Raw genomic sequence first — 27,730 nt, forward strand, 5'->3', positions numbered from 1 at the left:
TTTAAGAATAAAATTTGAATAAACTTTCCATACATGACAAAATGGACAACAAATTTTATTTCTTATTAATATTTACTTAAATCAAATGAATAACATATGCGAATGAAGTTAAATCAGTATAGAATTAAAATATCTGTGCATGCATTTCATGTGTACAGTACTGTGGCTTTATTTTATTGCTCTGACTGGAAAAGAGCATTTTCTTCAAAACCTGAACCAGGATTGCAAGTTTCACAACTAAGGAAGACTGAAATAGAATGAGAAATTCATACAATCTAGTTTTTCAAAGGAAATAACTAGCAAATCAGGCTTACGGTGCTAAGCAGAGCTCATATATAGACTGAAATACTATGAATACAAAGTATAGCATCTGGATGGAAGCCTAAAACTAAATATAGAGCTTTACTTTATTTCATATTTCTTTTTATTGTGAAATTCATCTGTCCTCTCCAAAATAGGAAGACTAATGCAAGCTTGCTTTAGAAAATGGTTAGGAAAGATAAATGGATAATAGATATTTTGCCAGTGACTTCTCTGGAGGAAAAAAAGTCATCCAAAACTTAAGAGATATTTGAAGGAACAGTACTATATGAACAGCAACAACAAGTAATCACTGATTTATTGCAATACTCAAGAATTTAAGCATGTGCAGAAGGGTAAATTTTAATAAACACATAAAGGGAAACATTTAGTATCACATTCAAAATACAGGCTGTTACACTGCTGCATTAAAATACTAAGTTTTTCAGATATTTGAAAGTAACTCAACTTCATAATGTTTCGATTTGCATATATATACATATTTCAAGCTGACAGTAATTTCTACAGCAGAAGTTATAGAACTTTGAAGAAGGTAAATATCTGCCAAGTGCAATAATCTAGGGGAAAATTTGTAAATAAAAAACCCACTAAAATGGAGTGTTGAGATTGTTAAAATTAATCAATAATTACGGTACTTTGACAAGAAGCTTTCTTGAGAGCCTCTATCCTCTGAATATTAAATTATGAAATCATTAATCAGGTGTTATTGAATACAACCATATTCAGTGTGTGTATCACATAATACAGTTACACTATTTCACTAGGGAAGGATGTTAAAAGATTTTCATTTGTTTTTGTGAAGTTTGTACATGTAAACACAAGCTTTATTAAGATTTAATAAATTAATAAGAATTTAATAAATTTCTTAATTTCTAAATTTCTTAATAAATTAAGAAAAAACATTATTTACTGAATGATTATACAACAATATCAGACTTGAAGGGTCTTAGTTTTAAAGAACTATTAGGAAAACAGTAAGAATATCTGGAAAAGTACTGTTTTTATGCAGGCGAATGTTAGTTTTTGGTGTGATAATTTGGCTTGAATCCTGATTAACTGGTTCTATTTAAATTAGCTCAAATCTTAAGATATTAATTATGTATAGTTTCAGATCAAGTAGTAAAAAAATCACATCAGATTGGATAATAACAAAAACTTATGATTCTTAGGTAACAAGTATGAGTCCTAGAGATCTCTTGAACTTTGCACCATTTCATTCTCGGGTTTAGAAATCAGATTTCTTCACAGTTCTTGTCTAAAGAGATTTGTAAGGATAAAACAGGTACATGACAATGAAGCCATGCAACTTCTGTCCATAATTTCAAGGGGCAGGAGCTTGAAAGAGCATTCACCAAACTGATGTGTTTTTTCCACTTTTTTTGTTTGTTTGTTTGTTTTGTTTGTTTGTTTTTGGGGGAAAGGAAAAGAGGTATCTAAAACTAGACCAGAAAAACAGAGGCATTCCAATGAAAAAGGGAGAAGTAATTATAATTCCAGATTTGTTCTTAATATTACTTAAAGAAATAAAGACTTACTTGCTTTTTTTTTTTTTAGTATAGTCTTGACTACATCAATATAGCTGAGCAGATTCTACCCTTGGGATGCACAGACTCTGCAAGAGACCTCTTGGCCAGAAATTCTGCAACTTGACTTTTCACAAGCCTGAGCTTTGAGAACTATTATAGTTGCAAAGCTTGGGGCACTCAGGCAGATTCACTTGAGCAAACAGAAACAACTGCAGTGCTGAAGGCAACCAAGAGTTTTAGAAGTGCTGCTGAATAAGCATGTGATGCAATAGTAACACAATGTGATACCTATATTAAAATGTAGTTGCTTAAAAATACCTAATGTAGTATTTCAAGTTCACCTCAGCTTTCCTAAGTAAACAAGAAAGTAAAAATGGCAGCATTGCCAGCTAATGATGTTTGCAACTACGCAAATATAATCTAGATGTGTGCTACAGCTGTGCTTATAAGCCAATAATTTTCACAACAAGAGGTATGTTGATTGCCCTTGACAAAGTATCCTAAGTTTAAAGGACAGCTTTCTTCCTCCTTTACTTTCTTGTAGCCGTACATTACATTGTCAACACCATGGATTCTTTTTGATGAAGCTAACCTTGTAATATTGGGAAATCAACAAAATGCCTTATTTGTTGTCATTCGATAGCAAATTATTTTCTGGTTTTTCTTTACTTATACATGTATGTTGGTAATGTTCTGGAGACATGTTGCTGTGTGTAATATGAGATGGGAACAACACTAAACAGGGTAGCTATTAAGTTAAAATATCTAGGTCAGGCTGGAAAAAAACACGATAAGGATATCACAGAAGATATCTAGATATCACAAAATCATAGAAGCATAGAATGGTTTGGGTTGGACCTTAAAGCCCATCCAGTTCCAACTCCCTGTTATGGGCAGGGACACCTCTCACTAGACCAGGTTGCCTAAAGCCCCATCCAGCCTTGCCATGAATACCTGAACACATGAACGCTTCCAGGGATGGGGCATCCACAGCTTCTCTGGGTAACCTGTGCCAGTGCTTCACCACCCTCTGAGTGAAGAATTTCTTCCTAAAGAAGGAATGCCCTATGCCCTGATCAGAGCTGTTCTAATTCCAGTCTGCTTTACATGTTTCTCCTGCTTTCACGGACAGCAAGGGCTGCACCTGAATTACAGTTGCCACTATGTGAAAGATCAACAATAAAAGCTGACAGTATATAACAAGTATTTATAAAAATTGGACTTTCATTAAATGGAAATTAATCCTTTGTGTCTACTAACAGATTTTAAACATAACTGAGCAATGCTGGTATCACTTCTCCATCAATGAGTGTAAAATGGAAATTTTTATGCATAATATTGAGTAAGAACACCAAGCTCAGAATTCTTATCAGAACCAGGTCAACCCATACATTGTCCTATGGAATCTGAAAACTTGGGAGCAATAACCAGCGTAGTCCTCTTTGGATGTATATGCACAATCTGCTGTATTTACATTACCAAGGAATAGTGTTTTCTTTGCTGTGCATTTGTGAATCTACTCTTTCAAAGACTTTCTGCTTTCAGAAAATACACTCAGATTTTTTACTGCTTTCTTCATGAAGGAGAGATGAAGGACAAGAATGAGTGACAAAAGGAATATCTCATCCAACATACTTGTATGGATAAAAAATACATTAGAGTTCATTGCCACTCCAAGATTTCCACTGAATACACAATAGTCCTAATGGCTTCTTTTGGAAGAGAAATTTAACAACAGTGCAATCCTCTACTCCCTTCAAAAGTTTTAGCCACTCATTCATCCAGCATCTTGCAGTCCTAAATGGGTAATCAGGGTAATCAGAAGGAATGAAGGGGACTAAAAGACTAAAAAGAGATAAAATGGTAGAAGAATTAACTCAGAAACAAGGGGGGGGGGGGGGGGGGGGGGGGGAAGAAGACACAAAATGACACAACAAAGCTTGAAATTTATTTCAAAATCTTTGAAATAAAACCATACTTTTTTTTTTTTCCCCCCTGGTAAAAGCTGCTTTACATAATATCCAGTTAAATGGTGATGTGTCAGTATTGACTGTGTGCTTGATTTGTTTTGTGTAAATAGCAATGAAAAGCACCCTCCCAATCATCTTAAATTCTCAAGAAGGCAACAGGGAAGAAATTTCAACATATGGAGAAGCTAAATATCAAGTTTCCCTACTGTTGACCTACTCTATCCTTAAAATGAACTCGTGTTAAACCATTCACAAAAATAAATACTGAAGTCACATGTTTAAAATAGCACAAGAGCACCCAGCGTATCTCATTTGTTACACAACTCTCACTTTCCATCCCCAGGCTTTTTTTTTTTTTTTTAAACACAATATTTCACATATATGTACTTATATATGTGAAAGAACAAGAATGATTGTACAACTGCCTAAGCACATCATCTACCACCACTCTTTCAACCTGACAGAGTGGGACTCAAGTTTTCTGCTACATCAAGATCTTCTGTCTGCAGCTGTTCCACATGGCAAATTCCCATTTCAGTAAATTGGTGCCCTGTTCCCAGAACAGATGCAAAATCAGACTCTTAATGAGAATACACAATGCTGCTTGATTCTAAGAACAAAGTATCATTTCACACTCTAAATCTTCATAATTCAGTATTCAAATGATTCTTTTAATTGCAAGGGGAATTCCATAACCCTTTCATTCTCAGGGAAAATTACTTTTCTTCTAGTTAAAGGACAAATCTAGTACACTAACATTGTATTTTTCTGTATGAGTACATTCTAGCTGCTATTTCAGAGCATGGTTCTAAGCTGCAGATAGAAAAAACACCTGCATCCTGCTCACTATGGCACTGATCATGAGGAGATACACAATCTGTTACTGAGCTAGATACACAATTTGAAGGTCAAATTAAACAGTTTCTCTTCAAATTGGACATCATGAAAATCTGATTCTAAATAAATTGCTCTAAAAGTGATTAACAACATACTTAACAGTACCATAAAAGTGATTCTGAATGAGCTGCCACTTACACTTTTCAAGGTCCTTAAAAAATTAAACGAAGCATTATAACTAGTTTAATCACCTTTTAAATTTTACTTGTCTGATTTTGGTATATGAATTTTTATGTCCATATACACATCTTTTCATGTCGCACATTTCAGAGTACCCACTGAAATAAACAGATGTTTAATTCCCAGAGAATATGCTGGCATCTGAAACTTGTACAAGCGATGCAAATCTGCTGCATACCAGAGCTAACAGATTCACAAATGAGATACCTGTATTTCCCTATGGAAAAATAACACACGAGAAGGTGATAAAAAATTTTGTTTTGATGGAGAGAATGAAAACACAACATTATGGCTTGCTTAGTTAAGGGTGAAAGCCTGGATGGAAATCCTCTAGCCTTTAGTCAGAACGTGGCATTAGAATCACAGTGAATAAACAAGAATTTGGCAAATGCAATGTGAAAAATCTTGAAAATCAGAAAAAAAAAAGAGACAGCTTTTATGAGATAAACTCTTGCAGATATGATAGACTAATCCATATAATTTACTAGACATTAACTAAATTCTGTGCACAGAATTTTGTGAATAAATTTAAGCCCAATTCTTATGTTAGTTTCTTTCTGCTCATGTAAATCTATCAGTTTTGTCCAGTATGAGTTTTCTGACAATGAAAAATGTTTAAATATTTGAGTGATGTAATTTCCTTGTTTAAAGTTCATGACACTTCTAAGAAAGATTGAAATCACCCACTTAATTTGAGAAAACAATACCTGTAAACTTTTATGATGGAAGTTGAAAGGACAACATTTTTCCATAGTCAGTGACTCATAATTATTAATTTAGTAAGCATGCCATAAGAAAACAGAAAGCAAACAGGGAAAATGATCACTAAAGTGCATACAACTGAATGGGAAAAATTGCCAGCAGAGAATTTAAAGTAAAATCTCAAACTAGGCACAAATCATTTTGTGATTTTCTTTTCTTGAGGGACCAACCTTCAGCTAGGTCCTAAATCACTCAGTAAAGCTTCTGAGTGTTCTCAAACAGTTTTATCGTTTATACCAAAGATAACTATATTATATTTGGACTCTCAGTTTAGAATTTAAGCATAAATACATCCACTGTATGCCAAACACAGTAACTTAAAAGTAGAATAAAACATTAGAAATAAAAGATTTCATTTGTACCACTTCTATATAAATGATTGTTTTTTGAGTCCAGGATTGAGTCCAATGATTGCTTGAGTCCAGGATTTTTTTTCTTCTCATCTTTAAGGTGTTAAAAGTACTCCTTCTGCATAACAATCCCATTTGCTGGCCTCTACACCTAGAGAAACTTTGGCAATCTCATTTTTGTTTCTGATATTCTTAAATATACATGCAAGATGTTCATAGATATTAACAGAATTTGTTTGGTGTTATATTAGCAGAACAGCTATCTATAGCAGGTTCAGATGGTCATCACAACCCATTTTATTTGTCAGTAATTAAACTAGGAAACACAAATTCTTAAAACTGCCAAGTGAACAACTCTTCCCCTCTCTTAATGAACAGTGCATACAGCTACTGTCAAAGCTGTACTTTGAGTGCACAAAGTAAAGAAATACTACTGGCATTTAAAGGAACACAAGGCTATCGTAAGTAAAAATTCATTCTTGCTTGTATCATTAGACAATAGAATATTGAAGATTTATCTATAAAAGTAATTAAAATATATCTATAAAAGTAATTAAAATATTGCTTTTTGTAATGTTTATTTTTATTTATAAATATTATTCAGAAGCCCCTCCAAAAAATGTTAAGCAATCAAGTGTAAATAAATTCCAGTGCTTTACATCTATAAAATTCTAATTTTTTTTTTTTTGGCTGTTGTCTCCCCAGGACAGAAGATTAGATTATTATTATTTTAAACAAAAGACTTTGCAAATGACTTACCGGCAGTGTTTATGTGATCCTGTTAAGGTTTCAATCACAAAGCATTCCCCTTCATTGAGACAATATGCAAGATCCTTGTCTTTGCATGGCTTAAAGTGCTCAGATCGCTCAGTGGAGTATGTTGTAGTATCTGTGGAGGACAGAAAAAAAAATAAAGGTAAAGAAAAGCTTAAAGGCTAAACACTGGATGTTTTTAAATTTGATCAAAGTAATGTCCATAACATCAACTGATCAAGACAGTCTAAATACAGTCTAAAGACTGTGCTGATAGCAACAGCACAGGGCAAGCAAATTGCAGTACGACTGTAATATTATTAGCAGTAGGACTTCTTAGAAAGATTCACAAAAGGAATCTTACATTTGGAAACATTACCAAAACAAAACAAAACAAAACAAAACAAAACAAAAAAACTACAGTGAAGCAAAGTTGCGTAGAATTTCCAAACACTTCCCATTTCTAAAAAATAAAAGCACCTATTTTTTCCTACTACCCTGTATTTTTAAAATGATGACTGCTAACACTTCAAGAAATTAATGTAGTTATCTTCTGTTACTATGTATTTTTAAACCAGAACAATAGATATTTTTCATATTAATAAACCTAAAAATGACTTTAAATTATATAGTTTTTAAATGAAAAATAAGGAAAAATAGTTAATACATTAACAACCTGAAAACCACACACAAACAAAAGCCACTGTGAAAGAAAAAACAAAGCCAAAAACCTACAGACAACACTAATTTGATACACCGGTCACAAAAATTGGCCTAGAATACAAACAAAAGCAACATGCTATAGACTGTTTCATTTCAGGCATACCTTCCAAAGGTTCCCTCTTCTTCACCCCACAACATAGTTCCAAAAAGTGCATTGCACTTTAGTCTGTTAACCATCAATTTGGAATACATGGTTACATACCAAAATCTGAAATAGCTTGCCGGAATGTCATGGTGAACCACTCTTCCTGCCTTCTACTTTATTTAACTAATTCAATTGGATTAATCAACAATAAACTGATATTTTCAGAGGAAGATGTCTGACATCATTTTAATTCTCTTCACTAAAGCCAGCGTTTTCTAATGATGTGTGATTTTCTAAGTAGACCATGATTTCTATAGAACCATGGCTTAATCTTCATATACAAGACTAATTTCCAAAACTTAAATTCCTTCTCAAATTGCTGGGACAGGAAGCAGGATATATACTGAATATATAAATTCATATATTCAATATATACTGAAGTTGTAAGAGAACATTTCACCCATACAGATCATCACAAACTGTTCTGGTACTGTCAAAGGAATGAAGCTGTATTTGTTGCACCTGGAACTTGACAAACTCAAAATTATAAAAAACACATTAACTTTCTTTTTGCTTATAACTAAAACCAAAGTAAATATCCACCAAGGTAATACCAGGTTGAAAAGTAAAGCACTGATATATGAGGACACCCATAAATACAACTGAAGAGGATACTTTACAAAAATGTCGTCATTCCAAAATGCTTGCAAGGTAACTGTGTATTCATTCTTAGAGTATTTTAATGAAAATAATTTTATAATGTTTCTTTGTTACCCAACTTAAGTGGAGGAAGATTAACAAAATTCCTTTGAAAATAAATATTTGCATACATACACACACATCCTAATCCTCATAAAACAACACTTTTCCCAGAGGGAAAGTATTTTAATTCAAAGCTGTCAGTGTAGGGGGGAAAAAAATCCACAACTGGAAATAAACAGTCTTCCTTCAAATGTTTACACAGATTTAGAATGAAAGGTCCTGCCATTTTCCCTGCTACTTTGTTGAAGATGATGCACATCGGCATCTTTCAGAGATGCAACATAGTGGAGCTAACAAAAACATTACAAGCTATAAAAAACTGCTGCCTTCAACAACTGCAAGCCAGCCCTGTATTGAAATGTATCAAAATGAATTTTTGAAAAAATATGAGATGTTTATAAATGCAAACAGTGCCAAGAATTTCTGCTGACAATGCCAGAGTGATCAGGTTTTATATAACAAAAATATCTTCAGGTAGAAAGCAACACCCAGTTACCTTTTTAAGGTCAGTTTCATAAAGTAGCACTTACATCACCACTGCCAATCTGCACAATATATATAGTGATGTATACACACACACAACTGTAATTAGATATATTTCTATCCCTTTTAAATAAGGAAATCTGGAGATAATATAATTTGAAAGCACTTGTGATAATTACCAAAGGTAACTAGAACTGTTTGATGAGCAGCATCTCAATTCGATGCAGCTTTTGAGAGCAGATCACTTATGTTTGTCAGCCTCCTCTGAAGAAACAATCCGTGCAAATACCTTTATGAAGGTAGTTGCATTACACAGACCAAAGTAATCTGAACTGTCCCAAAGGCCAGCAGGAAAAGAAAGGAGGCATGCAGTACTGCGAAGCATGTCTTTGAGATGGTGATGTGCTGAATTCTCAGAGCATGCTGCTTAAAGAGCAGGATGCTCCTTTTCTACTGTAATTAACTCAAAAATGCCTTGTCAAGGTCAGCATTTTAAAGTTTTAAATTAAATATATTCTTCAGAGGTTTTGTACTATTTTACTTTAATCACTTCTCTGCTCAATGTTATTTAAGATTAAATCAAGTCCCCAGCAGAAACTGGTGCCAATTCAGCAGCTTCAGAGCAGAGCTAAGGCTGAGCACATGCCATTTCACAATGACAAATGTGCCAGTGAAGACTTCATTTTTGGGGGCATTAACCCAAATTCCACAAGTAATCAGGCCTCCCTACTGACCTATGCCTCAACCACAGTGTGTCCAGGTAGCGCAGCAAAGCAGCCCTTCTGAGTAGGCCTCTGCCAGGCCAGCAGCGGAAGGAAATGGTGCTCTGTCCCTGCAGATCCAAGAACAAGCCTAAAATTGTGGTGCTTTCTTTTCCCCACTCGGGGTTCATTTCAAGCTTTTCTTACAATGTTCTGAGTTTTGCAGGTGGCCTTCAAAGTAAGCACAAGAGCTGTAGATTGAGGTGATGGTGCAGACAGCTCCTCACGACAGACCTGGAAAGCTCTTCTTAGGTTGAAGGTTACATATTTTTTATTTATTTATTTTTTTTATTATTTTTAAAGAATGCAGTCCCATTAGAATTCGATTTTAAATTACACAATCTTGTCTCAGAATTATTTGTGCCAGCCAAAACAGCTCGATGTGAAGGGAAACAGCCCACATACAGCTGGTGTCCAAACTGCAAAGGCCTGAGGAATGGGCAGGCGGCCAGGCTGCAGGGCAGCACGCAGAGCCTTGTGCCACCCTTCTGCTCCTGGGGGCAGCCAGGCCTTGCTCATATTTTGCCAAGACAGACCTATGATCGCTTCCCTTCGAAAGGGAATTCCAGAAAAGGGAATTCTCAACTTTTAAAGATTTCCCATATTCAATAATGCATTCATTTCCATTTTGTGAGCAGCAATTTAAGGCATGAAGGTTAACATATGGAGGTCTTTTTACTCTCACATGTAAGGTGATACACAGGCACAGCTTGGGTTTCAACTGGTCAAAAAATTTTATCACCTCATTTTTTTTTTTTTTTTTTTTTTTTAAACAAAACCAATTAAAAATTGATATCCTAAAGAACACTGGAGGGTTTTTCTTTGTTTATATTTTCTTCTGGATACATTCCCATACACAATATGCGAGTTTTCTGAAAGCTTACAATACTGCTGCTGTTTTCATTTCATGTTGCATTCATAATGAAACATTCTTTTTCCCCAGTATCCAGCTTCATCAAATATTGAAAAAAAGATATCTGAAAAAATGTTCTAAACAGAACTACAGAAGGAACAAGACAATGGATAACACTAGAGACAATCTAGCTTTCTTGATTCCTTTTCCAGTAAATCCTACCATCTATTTTGCTTTTTCTCTTTTGTATGACTGCTACCACACCCTGAATTGACATTTCCATGGCACTGTCCTTCAGAAGCTTACTAAGTATCCACCATTTTATTGTGAAGTTAGAATTTCTTTCAAGGATTCTCTTTTTATAGGCTATAAAACCTAAGCACTCGCAAGATTACTCGTACAGCCCCTTAATTTATTTCTAGTCTTTCTGTGTTGGTGTCAGACCCAAACATTTATAGGTAACAACAGGAAACCTCTGTTATGCATTCAGATGTCCTTGAATTCAGTACATAAATGCCAATAATCCATAATCCTTTCTGGTCTTCCCCCCCTCCCCCCCCCCCAGTTTTTCTTTTTTTCTTTTAATTGTCAAGTACCCAGGTGTTTCATGTAAAAGCAGCAGGGGCCATTGATTTCTGCTGGAATCTTTCCAACTGAATTGGAATAATGAATTTCTAGACACTTTTGCTTTACTTTTACTGGCTCACTTAATCAGCGAATCTTTATGCATGATTCCCCTACTCAAAAAACAGATATACCAAGTCTCAGATGCCACTGTTTGATCAAACGAACAAGAACTCAGTTCAAGTTTGAAAGGAAGGCTTCAAAATCCTTCATTTTGTAGCATGCAGTTGGTTGGAAAAATTAAGTTATTTGGGAATGTTGAAGAAAATTTCATCAGCAAATTTTCAGATTTTGTTATGGTCTAAAGAGGTGTTAGTGACTTTGTGTTTTACTGTTCTCTCATTTATTTCAACATGTTACACTAGCACAGGATGGCTCATTACAGCTAATTTATTGAATGATCGTCAAGGCATGATATGGATACAGTCTCCCCACTTCAGAGTACCAGATTCATTGTTTCCAGTACTGTGTTCTGGTATTAATAAGCCTAGACAAATGCAAGAAAAGAAAGAACAAGAAATTTAAAATATCATAGAAAACAGTAGCATTCATGAAATCTATTTCTATGTAGTTGTAGTAGAAGCAACTGTTCCCACCCATCACTCCTGGCTCACAACATTCTGGCTTTAGAAACACACATTACTAGATACATAACAAGTGAAAATAAGTCCTCCACACTACTTTTCAAAAATACCCATACTGCATGCACCTCCTTGTAAACACTTTTTCCAGATACACTGCTGTCACTGCCAGAGAGTGAACAAAAAAACAAAAACAAACAAACAAACAAAAGGTAAAGGAGCAACAAAAATATTATGCTTACCCTCTTTGAAGATACAAGCGGCTGGTCATGCAAATCTCATAGCTTCTCTCATCATAGCTTCACTGACTAAATGCATGTATGGCAACAACTTAGTCTGTTAGTACCAAACAGTGTTTAAGACCAAAATACTACTTAGAAAACACTGAGTGTTTTGACTACCATTGTACATTATCAGCTTTACAGATTTAGTATCAACTAATTTCCTTTTTTTTTTTTTTTTTTGTTATTCATTTGTAATTGGTCATTTCTCAGAAAACCTACATACGCAAAATACTCATTTTAAATCACTGATCCCATTTTAAATGTACTACAAAAAAGTAAGCCAATTACAGATAACTGGATTACCAAGCAATTCCAGTTACCAAAACAAAAGCTACTCAGAAAAAGCCCCTTCTGACACTATATTTTTTTTTTATATCATTACTGCAGTCTATAAAGAAGATCACATAAAAGAGAATTTAATAGCATACAGAGTATAATATTTTTTATTCAGCAGAGTCAACAGCAAAATATTTACAATGACTGTATAAACAGGATTCCATGCAGTTCTTACAGGATTGTGGAGCGATTCTCATGGTATTTTATAATTATGTGGTAGCTCTGCTGGAAAGGGTCTTGCAAAGCAGAACAAAACATAAACAAAGCCAAACACAGAGTGGTTTATATATTATTTTGTCTACTCACATGCCCTGAATCTTAAAAATGTATAACCTAAAATTTTTATTCCACTATTTTTTAGACATAAATGAAAAGGTGGCTGAGGGAAAGATACCAAGCCCCTACCCATGACATTCATTAATGGAATGGAGGACTTAAATATTACTTGGTAAGGGTTGTTATGATGTAACCTAAACTCATGGTAACTCTTTATAAATATTGGCAACTAACTCAAGAAAAAATCAAGACAGACTCATTTCTAATGCAAAGAAGAAATCTTCCTTTGTCAGTCGTAACTGAACATTAATTGCCTTTAGCCATGGGAGACTGCTAGGATAATTGAATTATGATAAATTATGAGCCAAATTATAAAAATATCTACAGTTCAAAACTTTCTTTTTTAAAGGAAAGGGTCCCTGTTCTAAATTTACTTGAACTGCTTTCATGATTCATCTACAATTAAAACCAAAACCTTAATGAAAATATAAAAAATATTTTACCTCACTTCAATAGTTTCCCATTAACTGCAATCAAATCCTGAATGCTAATTATCAAGCAGCCACCCCCTTAGCTATTTTGCCAGACAAATTTTATTTAAGCTAATAACATTTAAGAGGATTTGACTGCATTGTGATATTAAGTGAAATTGTACTATAGATATGGAAATACTTGGAGCTTTTCTACTACCCTTCAGATTCAAATGCAAGAATCTGCATAATTTAGCAACAAATTGATACAGCAACAGATGCATGAAAGCATCCTCATTTATAGTAGTTGGCGTACCATCCATATTGTGGAAGTACTCAAAATCGTTATCAGTAAGAGAAGGTCTAAATGTTTTTCCCTTGAGTTTAATTATATAAGCAAGTTCACGTGGTATTAATTTAGCTCTCCAAAGACCTTTCTGTGAAATTTCTCTGTGGGTAAAAACCAACCTCATCCCTGAACAGACTATACTTCTGTCCCGTATCAGCAGAGCAGCATCACAACCACTATTGCACAGGAGCAACAACTGAAGCTTACAAAAGGTACAAGAAATTATTTTTTGGGGGAAAAAAAATCAGCATGCGTTCTCTGTCAGTGACTCCGAAATTAATTCTTAAAGTGTGACCTTGTTCCAGAAATAAATGATATTCACATTTTCCACATGTGTAATCAGCTTGAAATCACAATACATGCGCACTAAATCATAGCTTGAAAATATATTAAAGGATTTTCAAGCCACTAGTGTATTATTAGCAAAACAGCATGTGCTATTGGAGAGCTGCTTGCTTGCTACAAACTTCTTATCTACTAAACTATTTTCACAACTTGAAAAAAAAAAAAAAGCCAAAAAGCCAAGATAACATACGTAAAAATGTCCACCTAATGGTATCTTGCAACTGAAACTCAAAAGAAGAAAATGAAATAAAGCCTGCACCACTTCAAAATGTATCACCTGGTCATATCTATCAGAACTTAAATCCTGAATCCTGAACGCCAATGAAATGCACGTATGTACGTGCAGAATTGCACATCAGAGGCTGCATTCTCCTGTACAGCTCAAACTGAAATCAGCAAAAGCTGAACAAATGGGAGATGACTCAGGAAAGAGCCTGTGGGACACAAAAGGCCAGGGTTTTTTCAGAAGTTCAACGTCTAGGAGAGCAGCAACAGAAGTGACCTAAAACTCTAAAGGTTTTAGCATTCAATGTGAAGAGTTATTTTCAAAATTGAGTCGTGACAGTTGTGATGGGAGCTCTAGGAGCAGAATGCTTTTGCCAATCAGCCATGTATTCAGGTGTCTTTTTGTGGAACTTCTCATTAATTGATGTGAAAAAAAAAATCACAAAGGAACACAGTGAAGAAGTGGGGTTGACCTACTGTCCCCCACCAGGGCTTTTCTCTCCTTTGCTCCCCCGATCTGTCCCTCCCATCTGACTAGCTGTACTCGCACCACTAGAGAAATCAAAAGCCTGTATGGCATCCACCAAGAGGGGACATGTATTTTGCTTGCTTTGGATGTGAAAACAGCTTAGGAAATACTGTCCAAGAGATGGAGAAATAAATACAGTAAAATAAAGTGACTTGCAGACCAGTGTAAAAGCAATAGAGTAAATCAGAAGACTTTTTCAGGGGTGCAAAAAAAAAATTCTGACGCAATCAAAGCCATGAGAAAAACAGAACAGTTCTGCATAGGTTACAAGATGCTAGAAGAAAGCAAGCATAACATCACATCTGGGGAATCTACAACCATCAGCAAGCTGCACTGAAAGAAATAAATCTTTGTGTATAAAACCTACAGTAAAGTGCATCAGGAAGTTTGTGATGAAATATTTTTCATTTAGTTTGGGTACTGGAGAGCCTGTTAGTTTGGAGCTATGGTTAATCATTATTTATCAAGAACAGCAATAAAAATGAGAAGTAAGTTGCCTTAAATCAGAATAATTTTCTTTTATTTTTCATGCTCACCTTCAAGTGATCTCAAGAGAATTCAAATCCCATTGCTTAGGAAGGGCTGTTACTTCTAACTGGATTTGGTTGGAGTTCCTCATAAATAATTGAAGTGCTTCAGAACTTTGCACTTTCAAATCTGGTATATTGAAATGGAAATATTTAAAAGGAAATGCAAGAAGTGCAATGATCTAAATAACTCACTGAAGTACTAAAATGGTGTTGCAATCATTATTATACACAGCAGAAAAATAAATAAATAAATACATATATTAGTGCTCCAAATACTTTTCTTTCTCACATCACAACTGTCTTCTCTCTCCTCATGCTGGCAAAGCAAGGACCAGAGGAGAGGAAGATGATGGCAGAGACCTGGGATCTTGATGTCTGTGCTGCTGTGTGCAGGCAATCCCTCCTGCACCCACCCTGGAGGTAATAGTGCTGGAATGAGCTGCAGCCCACCTCCAGCTGATCCCACACATGGCTCTGCCTTGTCCCACGTTGCCTGATTCCCATCACAAGTCACATCCTTGATCTGGTTTGTTCTTCTAAGAAAAGTACACTAGTACAGTGCCCCAAAGTTCTCCTAAATCGTATTATCACATGGACTCTTGGATTCTTTAAGCCCAGCACTGAAACTACTGCCTGCATTTGTCTGCCAGGAAGCAGGTGGGAGCCCTGGCAGGAGGAAAAGGGTACACAAGGGGGAAGAAGAGGCAGCTCTCTCACTATTCCTGTCATTTTACACAGTTCAGAAGTTCTGGATCCCCTTCCCAGCTGCCCCACCTGTTCCCACCTCACAGGCAAGCTGAGAAGCTTAAATTAAGTCTTTGACATTGCAAATTCCTAACCCTAGCTGAAAGCTCCCAAACACTGATCCAGTCTCAGCTCCTGGACCTTAAGTGACCTGGCCTTTATCAGCCTTTGCATGCTGCCACCCAGCATTTGCTTTGCTGCCCTATCTCCAAATCAAGTTATGCCCCCAAGGCTGAGAAACCTCCAACTAGCTCTAAGGCACATAACTGATGCCTGAGAGTTTTATAAAAGCAAAAATGTTAGATGTAAAAATGAATGACTTCTGGCTTGTCTGCAAACTGAACCCACGAGTTTTTCCACAAATGGACAAATAATTTTAACTGGAAGGTATCCAGCTCCAAACCGGGCTCATTTAGTAGTGGGTTTTAGAGTTTCTGCAACCTCCTTAAACAATCTACTGCCATGTCACTCTCACTGGACTGTTTTCGCCCCCTTAAATCAGACTGAGACAAGGTGATACTCAGGGAACGATTAAGAATACCCTAACCATACACTAGACAATCAAAGCAGAAATAGTTTCTTTTTGATGTACAAAACAGTTTATTAGTAGAAATGAAAAGAGTTTTTCAGATCTCGATATATCCCAAATAAAGAATGGCAACAGTTTTGTTTTAATTCAATTTTTAAAATTAAAATTATTTTTTACTGATTTTAATGCCCTTAAAGAGCTTTCCAAAATGATAGGAAAATGAGATACAACATTTAAGTCTGTAGATATGCCCAAACTATTGCTCAGAAGAGCAAAGGGGATTTTACTGGTTACTATAAAAGGATGCTGTACTGTTATCATCAATGGCCAGAGTCTGAATTCTGTTTTCAAGAATTAAGCTAATAGTGATGAATGCTTGAGCAGGCATTCACTGACATTAATGGCTCTTCTTTCAACCACTCAGGCCTCTCCAATGCTTTTTATCCTTACACAGTAATCATATCACAGAGAGCAGCCAGGTAGGCTGTGCTGCTGTGAAGTAATGGAAAACTACAATTAGTTAGCATTCCATAGTGACACAGCAAACATTATCAATGCTGAAGCAATCTTCCTTTTTTAATAAGAACTGTCGTGCAAGAAAATTCTTCTGGGAACAAGTATTTTGTGATTTACAGCTCATTAGGACCATCTGCAAATTCCTTAAAGTGTGATGAGAATTCAATTATTCACCTCTATATTTTAAAGACTTAATAAATTATTCCTTCTAGGTGTTCACAGAATATAAACATTAATAAAGAAAAATAAGAGGACTATGCAAAATGTAAGAAATAGATGTTATGTTGCAATGTCAATAATTCATTTCCACATAGCTATTAGTAATCTTCATTACAATGCCCACTTTTACAGAGATTATTCTGAAACATTAAAAAAGTTATGACGGAACATATCTGGACTTTGCTGAGAAATGACTGATTTTATTAGAAATTAGAAGTGGTACAACTGTAACTATGCTCAGACCATTAACAACAACATGCAGTGATTGTTGCAAACAGTTGTTTCTCTTTCACAACTGTAAGAATGCAATTCAGTCTTACTCTGAAACAATGTTCAAAGCTTCCAACACTAAAAACCTAAGCACTCTTGAAAGGACTGTATTTTTTCCCAAAAGATTGCATTTTTTGTATGTAAATAAGTGCCAACAACATATACAGTAGAGTGTAAATAGCTAAATATCACTGTCTAGTAGATGTGTAGGGCTTTAGCATCCCCAGGGATTGCTAAATGAAAGACGAGCTACAATTTGGTAGCTAAGGTCTCCTTAGTAATGCTACTTGGCAAGTTTCCTAGCTGAGCACCAAGGTTTTTTCAATCACAGATCTGGAATAATCAGTATTTGCAATTCTGTATATGCAACACTATCACAAAGTTCTTCAGGAGAAAGGCGTTGAGCCATTTTATAGTTCTTTTGGATCATTTGAAATTTTATTAAAGTTGTACAGGAATTACCCAGCAATATGTTTTCAAATGTTTTAGTAGTATGTTTAATGAATCCTTTCTAGTCTCTGACAAAGTACTGTAGGCTAAAAATAGATGCATAATGGAAATAAAAGAATAATACTAGTTATGTGGGGAAAAAACTTCACATTGCAATGTGAATATATTAATTATCAAGAAGCTATTAGTAGGTTGTCTGACTTGTTCTCCAAGGAACTGAAATAGGTCAAATAACACATTGAGTAGAAGTGAAGGAAATAAGAAATGCAATTTTAACCCAAACCTTGTGCTTTATTCCAAGGCAGACAATCTAAAGTTTATTCACTATTGCATTTATCATTTTGACATCCTTGTGGAGCAGAGATGCAAAATCAGGCTATGAAACAATGTTATTCTCAGCATTTCCTTTCATAAAGAAACCCATATCTCCTCCTTTCTATGCACATATATGTACACTTTTTTTTTTTTTTTTTTTTTTTTAATTTCATTTCCTCCCCTTTATTCTTTTAATTTAGTCTTCCAGAACAGAAAGGGCACAGGCATGAGAAGGTAAAGTGTCCTTGCAGGAGCTCCAGGTCTCTTAACAGGCACAGCTTAGCTCACAGTTTCTTAGGCAAGCAGAATGCTCTTCTGCCTGGTTCTGATGTGGTATTGAGAGCAGAGCTCATGCTGCAGATCCCCTCGACCTTACTGCCAGCATGTGACAAGCTGCTCGATCCTATAGCATTACACCTTCCAATGCAAATAAGTTACGTAAATTACATGCAACTTTATAATGTAAAGCCAGCACTTCAACGCAGCGCAGTGCCAGTGCATTCTGATAAAGAGCCAGGTAATGAGGTTGCCCCATGGACCATTGCAGTTTCACAAACCAGACTTGAACAGAGAGTACCCAGGGTTAGGACTGAGCTCAACAAGAGATGTTATTGCACGTCATATCACAATGTCTATAGTATTATTTTGTAATATTTCATCTGTAGTAACAGATTCATATAAAAATGAGCTTTTTCTATTTCATAAATCCTTGGCCTTAGAGACACATTCAAATGAAATTTTGTTCCATCTCCCTCTGGTCTTGGCCTAACATAAATAAAACAATGTTTAATTCCTGTGATTCAAACTTAAGTCATTGTCTAATATCAGAGAGAGCTTTTTCTGCTAAACTCTCTGCAATTTATGAAGTTGGTGCAAAAAGAGCTTAAAACAGTTAAGACCTCTTGGGTTTGCTTCTTATAATTAGAAAACTGAAAGAATTGGTGGAGTAAAACAATATATATATTCTTGCTAACTGTGAACAAAGGAGTAAAGAAAACGGATGGCATGGGGTTCACAACTATCAGGCAAGATGCTTTCACAGGAGCACAGTATAACACTGAAATCTTTCTTAACCATTGCCACCACCACCACAGGTGTTGGAACACAGGGTAAATTGCACATCATAGTTATGGCTACTGTTTTTACTGTTTTTTACAAGCCACAGTGCTCTGTAAAGTTGCAATTGAAAGCATGCTCTCTACATCCAACCTGCTCTATAGATCTATTTTTATAAGCTGTCAGTATACACACCCTGAGTAAACGTGCACGGGTCTTGTGTCTTACAGACTCAGTACCTGATGAGCAAGTTTCATGAGATGCAATTCACAGAATAACAGAATTGTTAGTTAAAATACGCATTTCTAACTTCAAGGTGTTTAATTCATTGTTTTCAATATTTTATTAATATACTACCTCCTTAAATGCTGGTGGTTTACAACAAGGCTGACTGTCAGGCAACAAAAACACACACAACAGCTTTTTTATATAATGCTACTGAGAATTATAAAGTACCAGCAACTCAATTAATACAAGAATAAACTACCAAAAGAAGTCTAATTTATTCATCTACCACATTTACAAACACTGTTCGTGTTTGTAGGGAGAAAGTTCGAGTGGCCAAAGCACAGCTAGAGTTGAAGCTGGCTGTGTCTGTGAGAGAAAATAAAAAGGGTTTTTTTAGATATGTAAATGGAAAAAGGAGAACTAAAGAATACATAGGGCCGCTCCTTGATAGGGAAGGTCTCCTCACAAACGATGACGTAGGCAAAGCAGAGACGCTTAACTCCTTCTTTGCCTCTGTCTTCAATGCCGATGATGGGCTTCGGGACCCAGGGTGCCCTGAGCTGGAGGACCGGGACGGTGGGGATGACAAACTCCCAACTGACCCTGAACGTGTGCGGGATTTGCTACTCCACCTGGATCCCTACAAGTCCATGGGTCCGGATGGGATTCATCCCCGGGTGCTGAAAGAGCTGGCGGATGTCATCGCGGAACCTCTCTCAATTATTTTTCAACGATCCTGGGAATTTGGAGAGGTCCCGGTAGACTGGAAGCTGGCAAATGTTGTGCCAATTTTCAAGAAGGGTCAGAAAGAAGACCCTAGCAATTACAGGCCTGTCAGTCTCACGTCAGTGCCTGGTAAAATCATGGAGAAGTTGGTTCTCGGACTTATTGAGGCGCACCTGGGGACAAAGCAGTCATTGGTCCCAGCCAGCATGGGTTTGTGAAGGGTAGGTCCTGCCTAACTAACCTGATTTCCTTTTATCATAAGATCACCCGTATGGTGGACCAAGGGAAACCAGCTGATGTGATTTTTTTGGACTTCAGCAAGGCTTTTGACACGGTTTCCCATAGGATCCTACTGGACAAAATGTCCACCATACAGCTAAATAAAACATCATACGATGGGTGAGCAATTGGCTAACGGGCAGGGCCCAAAGGGTTATGGTAAATGGGGCTGCGTCAGGCTGGCGGGCGGTCACCAGTGGGGTCCCTCAAGGCTCCATTTTAGGGCCGGTACTTTTCAATATTTTTATAAATGATCTGGATGTAGGAATAGAGGGTATTTGAGCAAGTTTGCTGATGACACCAAACTTGGAGGAGTTGTGGACTCAAATGAGGGCGTAAAGGCCTTGCAGAGGGATCTGGACAGGTTGGAGAGCTGGGCGATCACCAACCGCATGAAGTTCAATAAGAGCAAGTGCCGGGTCCTGCACCTGGGACGGGGAAACCCTGGCTGCACGTACAGACTGGGCGATGAGACGCTGGAGAGCAGCCTAGAAGAGAGGGATCTGGGGGTCGTGATAGACAGCAAGTTGAATATGAGCCAGCAGTGTGCCCTGGCAGCCAGGAGGGCCAATCGTATCCTGGGGTGCATCAAGCACGGCATCGCTAGTAGGTCAAGGGAGGTGATTGTCCCGCTCTACTCTGCGCTGGTGCGGCCTCACCTCGAGTACTGTGTGCAGTTCTGGGCACCACAGTATAAAAAGGACATGAAACTGTTGGAAAGTGTCCAGAGGAGGGCTACGAAGATGGTGAAAGGCCTTGAGGGGAAGACGTACGAGGAACGGCTGAGGTCACTGGGCCTGTTCAGCCTGGAGAAGAGGAGGCTGAGGGGAGATCTCATCGCAGTCTACAACTTCCTCGTAAGGGGTTGTCAAGAGGCAGGAGACCTTTTCTCCATTAACACTAGTGACAGGACCCGCGGGAACGGGGTTAAGCTGAGGCAGGGGAAATTTAGGCTGGACGTCAGGAGGGGGTTCTTCACAGAGAGGGTGGTCGCACACTGGAACAGGCTCCCCAGGGAAGTGGTCACTGCACCGAGCCTGTCTGAATTTAAGAAGAGATTGGACTGTGAACTTAGGCACATGGTCTGAACTTTTGGGTAGACCTGTGCGGTGTCAAGAGTTGGACTTGATGATCCTTAAGGGTCCCTTCCAACTCAGGATATTCTATGATTCTATGATTTAGTAATCCCTGCCATGGCTACGTCTTGCTACAATCAAGAAAATTCACTCCATCTTTCCAACAGTAACATCATTTTGACTCTTTTCTGCTTGTTTCAAGTTCTACTAGTTCCTTTTGAGACCTAATCACAAGAAGCACTGAAACCTTAGAAGGGGTCTGCATTTATCAGTGACTTTAAAAAAAAAAATAAATATGCATTTATCAGTGACTTTAAAAATATATATATACATACATACATATATATATATATATATATATATATAGTAGCATGCTATCATCTATTACTTTTCTAGTAATTCCTTACATTTTTATTATATACGAAGTTATAACCTCTGTGTGCAAATGCAATAAAAATAAAACTCTTGTATTTCACTTTCAGGCATCCATAGTATAAGTATACAGCAACCCAGTTTGCTGGTTCTATTGAATCCCACCACCAATTCTTGCTGCCAGAATACTTTGAGGTTTTATGTTCTTGTAGGCATCATATCTCTTATACTCCACTCAGCCAAGAAATTTAATTTGGCCTTAATCAGTTTTGAGTAACAGACTTATAACTGCAGGCAGGGATAATGCTAAGCACTAAATATACTCTCTATCAGCTTTTTACAGTATAATCTGTTTGGTTTGGTATGTGTTACCTTTCTTTTGGGGGGGGGAGGGAGGGAGGGAATAGTGGGGTGTTAGATGTACTAGTCAGCCTTGACAATACACCCTTCAAAAGAATATGGAAAGCTGTAAGTAAGAGTATGCCAGTAATTATTTACCTCTACTAAAGATCACAAAGAAAAAATTCACAAGAAATACTGCAACTAGGATTTTTAAATTCTTGATCACATTCAGATTAATTTTCTATGACTAAACAATTTTTTCAGGTCTTACATGTATGTTCACTTTTTTTTTAAAGATTTCTTTTTTAATTAAATCAAAAAAAAAAAAAAAAAAAAAAAAACAAAAACAGAAAAACTCTAATTTCATTTCCCTGATAAAGAATTGTAACAGAAAGAAAAGAAAGAAAGGTTTTACATGGTATGTGTGTGTGTGTGTGTGGAGAAACAGCCAGTTTCTCCACCAGTGCTGCACAAACTCAGAAAATACGAGGTGAGTTCCTAGCAGTATAAAATCCAATGCTACACAAACCTTGATCTTCAATTACACTTAAGTCACAATAGAAATAGCATAACAGAACAAAGCGACCACTGCTTTCTCATCAAAAAGGTTAATATTTAGGTTAAGGTAGCATCAACAAATTTGCACTGTTACAAATCTTACCATTTGAAATTATATTTTATGAAATGCATTCATTTCCACTATTTTGTACTAGGTAAGAACAAAGAGGGTAACAGCTTCTCCTCTCCTCCTGAGAAACATTAAGATCCAACCTCACCCTCCAGTCCTGCAATTAATTGGTTTAGGCAATATAGCCTATGCACAATTGTAGCCAGCATCTTTCAATAAAATTGTCTTTGCAAGATGACTTCTAGCCTTGAAGTTCAAAATGCATTTGCCTTCGCTTTCTCACACTGCCGAATCAAATACGTGCTAACCCAGGCATTTACCCATGTGAGCTAGTAGAGAACATGCAATTTCACATATTGAAGTTGCATCCCTGTTTTATTATTCAGATTAATGCAGTATACAGTTTAAATTGAAATGGCATCTCCTACCTTTACTCGTGAGAAATTTGGGCAATATCACACGCATTTTGTGTCTCACTGCACCAGTTTGGTGGTTACAAAGCAGCCAGCTTGCCAGCGCTAAACAAAACAGCTTGAGGTTCAACAAATCAGCACGGTTGGCATCTGATATAACTAAAGTAAGGGGGAGGAGAGTAGCTGCAAGATGGCACTGACAACTTCATTTCCACTCCTGTGCAAATTAAATGTAGGCTGGGGCACAGGAACGGAACATAATGAGACATAAAAAGTAGGACTGCAGGCTCTGGTTGACTGAAGGTATTAGTATGGTAGAGAAAAGGCCAATTAAACTCGAACTGTAAGTTACACATGGCAGCATTAATAATGCTCATAGAATTACAAGACAGTAGCAACAGAAGTCCAGTTTTGGAAATGCAACACTGAACACCTCCAGTGGCAGCCTGACTTCATTTTACAATCTCTCAATTGGAAAACGCATCGTATTCACTACTCTGCTGCCATGAAATTGGAGAAAAATATACAGAAGTGACAGCTGTGATCACTGAAATATTAGCAATTAACAGATAACTAAATAATAAAAGATTTTAAAAAGTGCATCATCCTCTTGATGGTTTAAATTCTTCTTTTAATGCTGATACAAACAAGACATGCAGCCACAACTGAATAAATGTTCTAATTTATATCACTTGTACATCCTTCAACCTGTTAACCAGAAAAATAAGCACATTTCACTACTGTCTATCACATTAGGCTACTTTAAATGACAGTTCATAACTAGTAGCAGATTTATTGTCTATTCTGAAGCTGCCCAGTAGGCAACTAACATATCATTGCTGCAGCTGTCTGAGAATTTGTCACGTTACAAAGCTGACTCAGACAGTGTCTTTGTGCCAGCGCATTTTTGGCAGCAGCAGCAGAAGTCCTAGTAATATCCCCTCTGGAGAGCACAAGAGCTACTCTTGGAAGTGTGGAAAAGGCCAACAAAAAGATAAATCAGCTGATAAACCAGATAAGCTGGTCTCAAAATGATTCAGTAATCATTGTCAGAAGTTCATAGGAGAGGAACCCTAAAGCTAATCAACTCCTCTAGCAGCATCTCATTTCAAGTTTGTGGAAAGAAGTCCAGATGCAAGAACTTTTGCATTACAGTATTCCTTGCCTTCCTTCTCCAATGAACAATTTTCACTTTGTTTCCTCAGCCACATTGTTTTCTAAGAAATTTTCATGTAGCTTTGCTCAGGTCACAGGAGAGTCAAAATTCTTCAACCTAGGTAGTTTGGGCTTTAAATATCAGGAAGAGTGGATTCAAACAGTGGTTCTTTATGACAATTTATCAACTAGCCCATACAAGTTCAATCTTAGTTCCCAACTGAGGAAACCAAGATAAATGCCTGCCCTAATCAAGACTCGTTTGCTTCTAAGCCATTCCCAAGAAAACATGAAGATCATTTCCTCCGCAGACCGCCTGCCCTACTGTTTTTCTACATAAATCTTCCCAAGGCAAAGATTGCTCTATCTGCACAAGTTCTGATCAAAAAAGAAAGCGTGATCATCCAAACAGGTAAGAAGGGTTCTTTCAGGAAAGAAATGCTCACAATTGCAAAATAAATAAATAAATATCTCTCTATAAACCCACATCTTACATGGTAAAAATGTAACTTGGATTACATCAAGAAGTACAAATCAGTAAACACTGGCCTATGTTAAGCTTTGAAATAGCAGGTATATACTTAGGAATCCAATATTTCTGGATTTCATCCATTTATATTTATATACAACTTTAATTCCACAAGTAGAAGCTTCCACTTAATCTCCAGTTTAAACACAGCAAATGCACCGATGCTTTCTCTCTGATTAGACTTACCTATGAACCCAGACTCATATGAAACCAAGGTTACTAACATTACTTGTTAAAAGGAAAAAATAAAATTATAAAGCCTCTCCCAAACACCTAAGCCTGGCTTAAAAGCATTCTTTCCAACTGAAATTCCAAGTCAGTTCATTTTGAATCTGGCATTTATTTATTATTAAGGGTGTGCCTTTTGCATTGCCTCAGTGTTCAATTTCTTTTTGGTAAGTAAGACTGAATGCACTCGGAAGCAGCAGATGTGTGAAGGTTTGGATTTAAAACCTGAGCAAAAGGTAGGACAGGGAAACCACAGTATACAATCAGAAGTTCTCTGGAACATAGCAAGTAAAAATTTTTGGCTTCAATGGAGTGTTGGATAGCATTAGCCATCTTTTGGTTAGGAAAAAGCTTCATTAGTACAAAAGCTGTTTAACAGATCCCGTGCCAGCCTCCTTAAACAGCCACTGGCACATAGAAGATGGACATATATCCGAATTTAGAGAAGGATTTAGTCAGAACTTCTTTCTTCCAGGCAGATCTCATTTTTGCTGCAAAAGCCTTTGCAAGGCACTGGAAGTTAGAGTAAGTTGGAACAAGCTAGAACAGTCTTCAGATGATCTAGTTAGCATGAGCAATCCAGCTGGCATCTGGTGACTCTCCCTCTCTATATATACATGTATATATATACACACACACACATCAATCCTGAGATAGCGGAAATCCAGTTTTACTTCCCTTTTGGCAGCTTGCATCTTTCCATTTGCCAGCTACTCTATTTTCTTCCTTTTCATCTCAGGTTGAATGTGTTTCATGGTCATTCAGTAGATTTATGTATTTTCTTTTGCTATTGCCTCAGTACTGTCAAACATCCACAATGATAGTTTCTGCTAGCTAATTTTCTTCCTACTGGATGACAAGGACTTTACAGACAAAATGATCACCTTGGGTCTTTGTTATCCAACCTTCCCCCTTTCCCACACACCGTATGTAGCGTTTGAGATGGCAGCTTGAGCAGAAAGCAAGACACAGAGCACATCAGTATCTGCAAATCCTGTGGGGATACAGATGAGCTGTTGGAATTCTGTATCAAACACAAAGGATTAGTATGTCCTGCCACACACTTACTGATAAGCCTTGTACATCTATAAGTACACCTGAGACATGGATGTTAAAAAGATCTCTGCACAGTTTAGTGGTACATCAGAGGTCAAGTTGGAAGAAAATAGCTGTGGAGTACCATGATCTAAATTACACTTGAACTGTGTGTTTAGAAATTAAAAGCTATTGTAAAGTAAATCAAGAAAAGCCAGTGCAGAAGAAAACTTGTTCAGCCATAAATGATGCCTGAAAATTCAAAGCCCCAACATGTATCAGTAAGGCCCACAGTCCTGTCTTCTCACGCTGCATATACCACGGTTGCTCAGATGAACATCATGATTACTGACAATATTTGGGATGTTCAAAAGAATATTTTTAAAATCTTCACGTCCTTAAATAACATGGCCAATTAGTGTCAATAACGACCACATCAGAAATAAATAAATCACTTATATTAGGTAACATGTAAACGATCCTGTGTTTTTCCATGCACAGTTGCATATTCTGCCTGAGACAGCGGTTCTGAGAAATGATGCTTAGAGCTGCACTTCTCAGCTCAGAACCTACAGTGTCCCTTCACATGCAGCAATGCAATGTTACAAGTTCTGCAGATTTTTCTAAGCTTGCATTTCATCACAGCATTATCAAGCAGATGTGAGATTTCCGAGGATAGCAAACAACCAGGCAAGCAGCTGAAAGCTCATACATTTACAGAATTTTGGCTGAAATTCAGCCTTCTAGGAGCTGCAGCCATGTTCATGGTTTTTTTTTTTTTTTTTTTTTAAATCTAAACTTCAGTCTTGCAAAGATTTGCTTTTGTGTGCAAGTCTTTGCTGTCCTGTTTTAGAAGTCAGAAAGGACTCATCACTCTGTATCTCTCACGCTCAGAGTGAAGCTTAATTTTTAATGATTTGTAATGAAGAACTGAAGCACCACCCTCTGTCCACCCCCACATGGCTTACAACTCCAGCAACTCTCCTTTCGCTATTCCCTTTCCTCCTCCTCCAGTAGTGGTAGGATAACATACACAATGTAGGACTCTCCCATCTCTTCACAGAATTAGATAGATGAATAAATTGGGACCAAATCAGGAAGCAGTTCAGCTTATGACAATATTTCAAAACTGTGTACTTCAACATTCCTTCAAATTGGAGCACAAATCTGAAGATTTGTGAAAGAAATCTCTCCTCTTTGTATCATTTTTAATTTTAGTGTAATTAAAAACTGTGTTTAAAACAAAAATTAAAAAAACAAAAAAAAAAAAACACAAGGGTAACAAAAATCAGAAGACCCATACCACCATACCAACTACCTGTTTTGACAGACATAGACAGAATGTGTGTCCACCTGTCCCTCACATTTGAGAAAACCTTATCAACATATTTGGGCAACATAATAAGGTTTTCCAGCCATTCAGTTTGGAAGCATCTGAAAAATAAAACAGCTGACATAATGATAACTAATGAACAGAGAAAGGAAATTACTTTGAAATTATAGTTTAAGAGTATAGACAGACTTAGACTAGAGCATGTAAAAATTACATAATACATTTTTTGGATATATTTGTGGGTGGTGAGTTGTATTTTTTTATTTTTACTACAAGTTGTACATTGTTATTCCTTCTTCCCTTCTGTAGAAA

The 27,730-nt window shown here is 36.7% G+C and overlaps 1 protein-coding gene across 2 annotated transcripts in view; it reads right to left on the bottom strand.

Moving 5' to 3' along the window:
* NRG3 (neuregulin 3) overlaps window positions 1-27,730 on the bottom strand; it is a 411,171-nt gene that overhangs the window by 232,517 nt on the left and 150,924 nt on the right. For both annotated transcript variants that reach the window (XM_032190922.1, XM_032190920.1), the window contains exon 2: window positions 6,766-6,895. In XM_032190922.1, the coding sequence (XP_032046813.1) occupies window positions 6,766-6,895 (130 nt within the window). The remainder of the gene's footprint in view (window positions 1-6,765; window positions 6,896-27,730) is intronic.

This window comes from Aythya fuligula, chromosome 7 (genome assembly GCF_009819795.1).
Source record: "Aythya fuligula isolate bAytFul2 chromosome 7, bAytFul2.pri, whole genome shotgun sequence".
NCBI classification, from domain to species: domain Eukaryota; kingdom Metazoa; phylum Chordata; class Aves; order Anseriformes; family Anatidae; genus Aythya; species Aythya fuligula.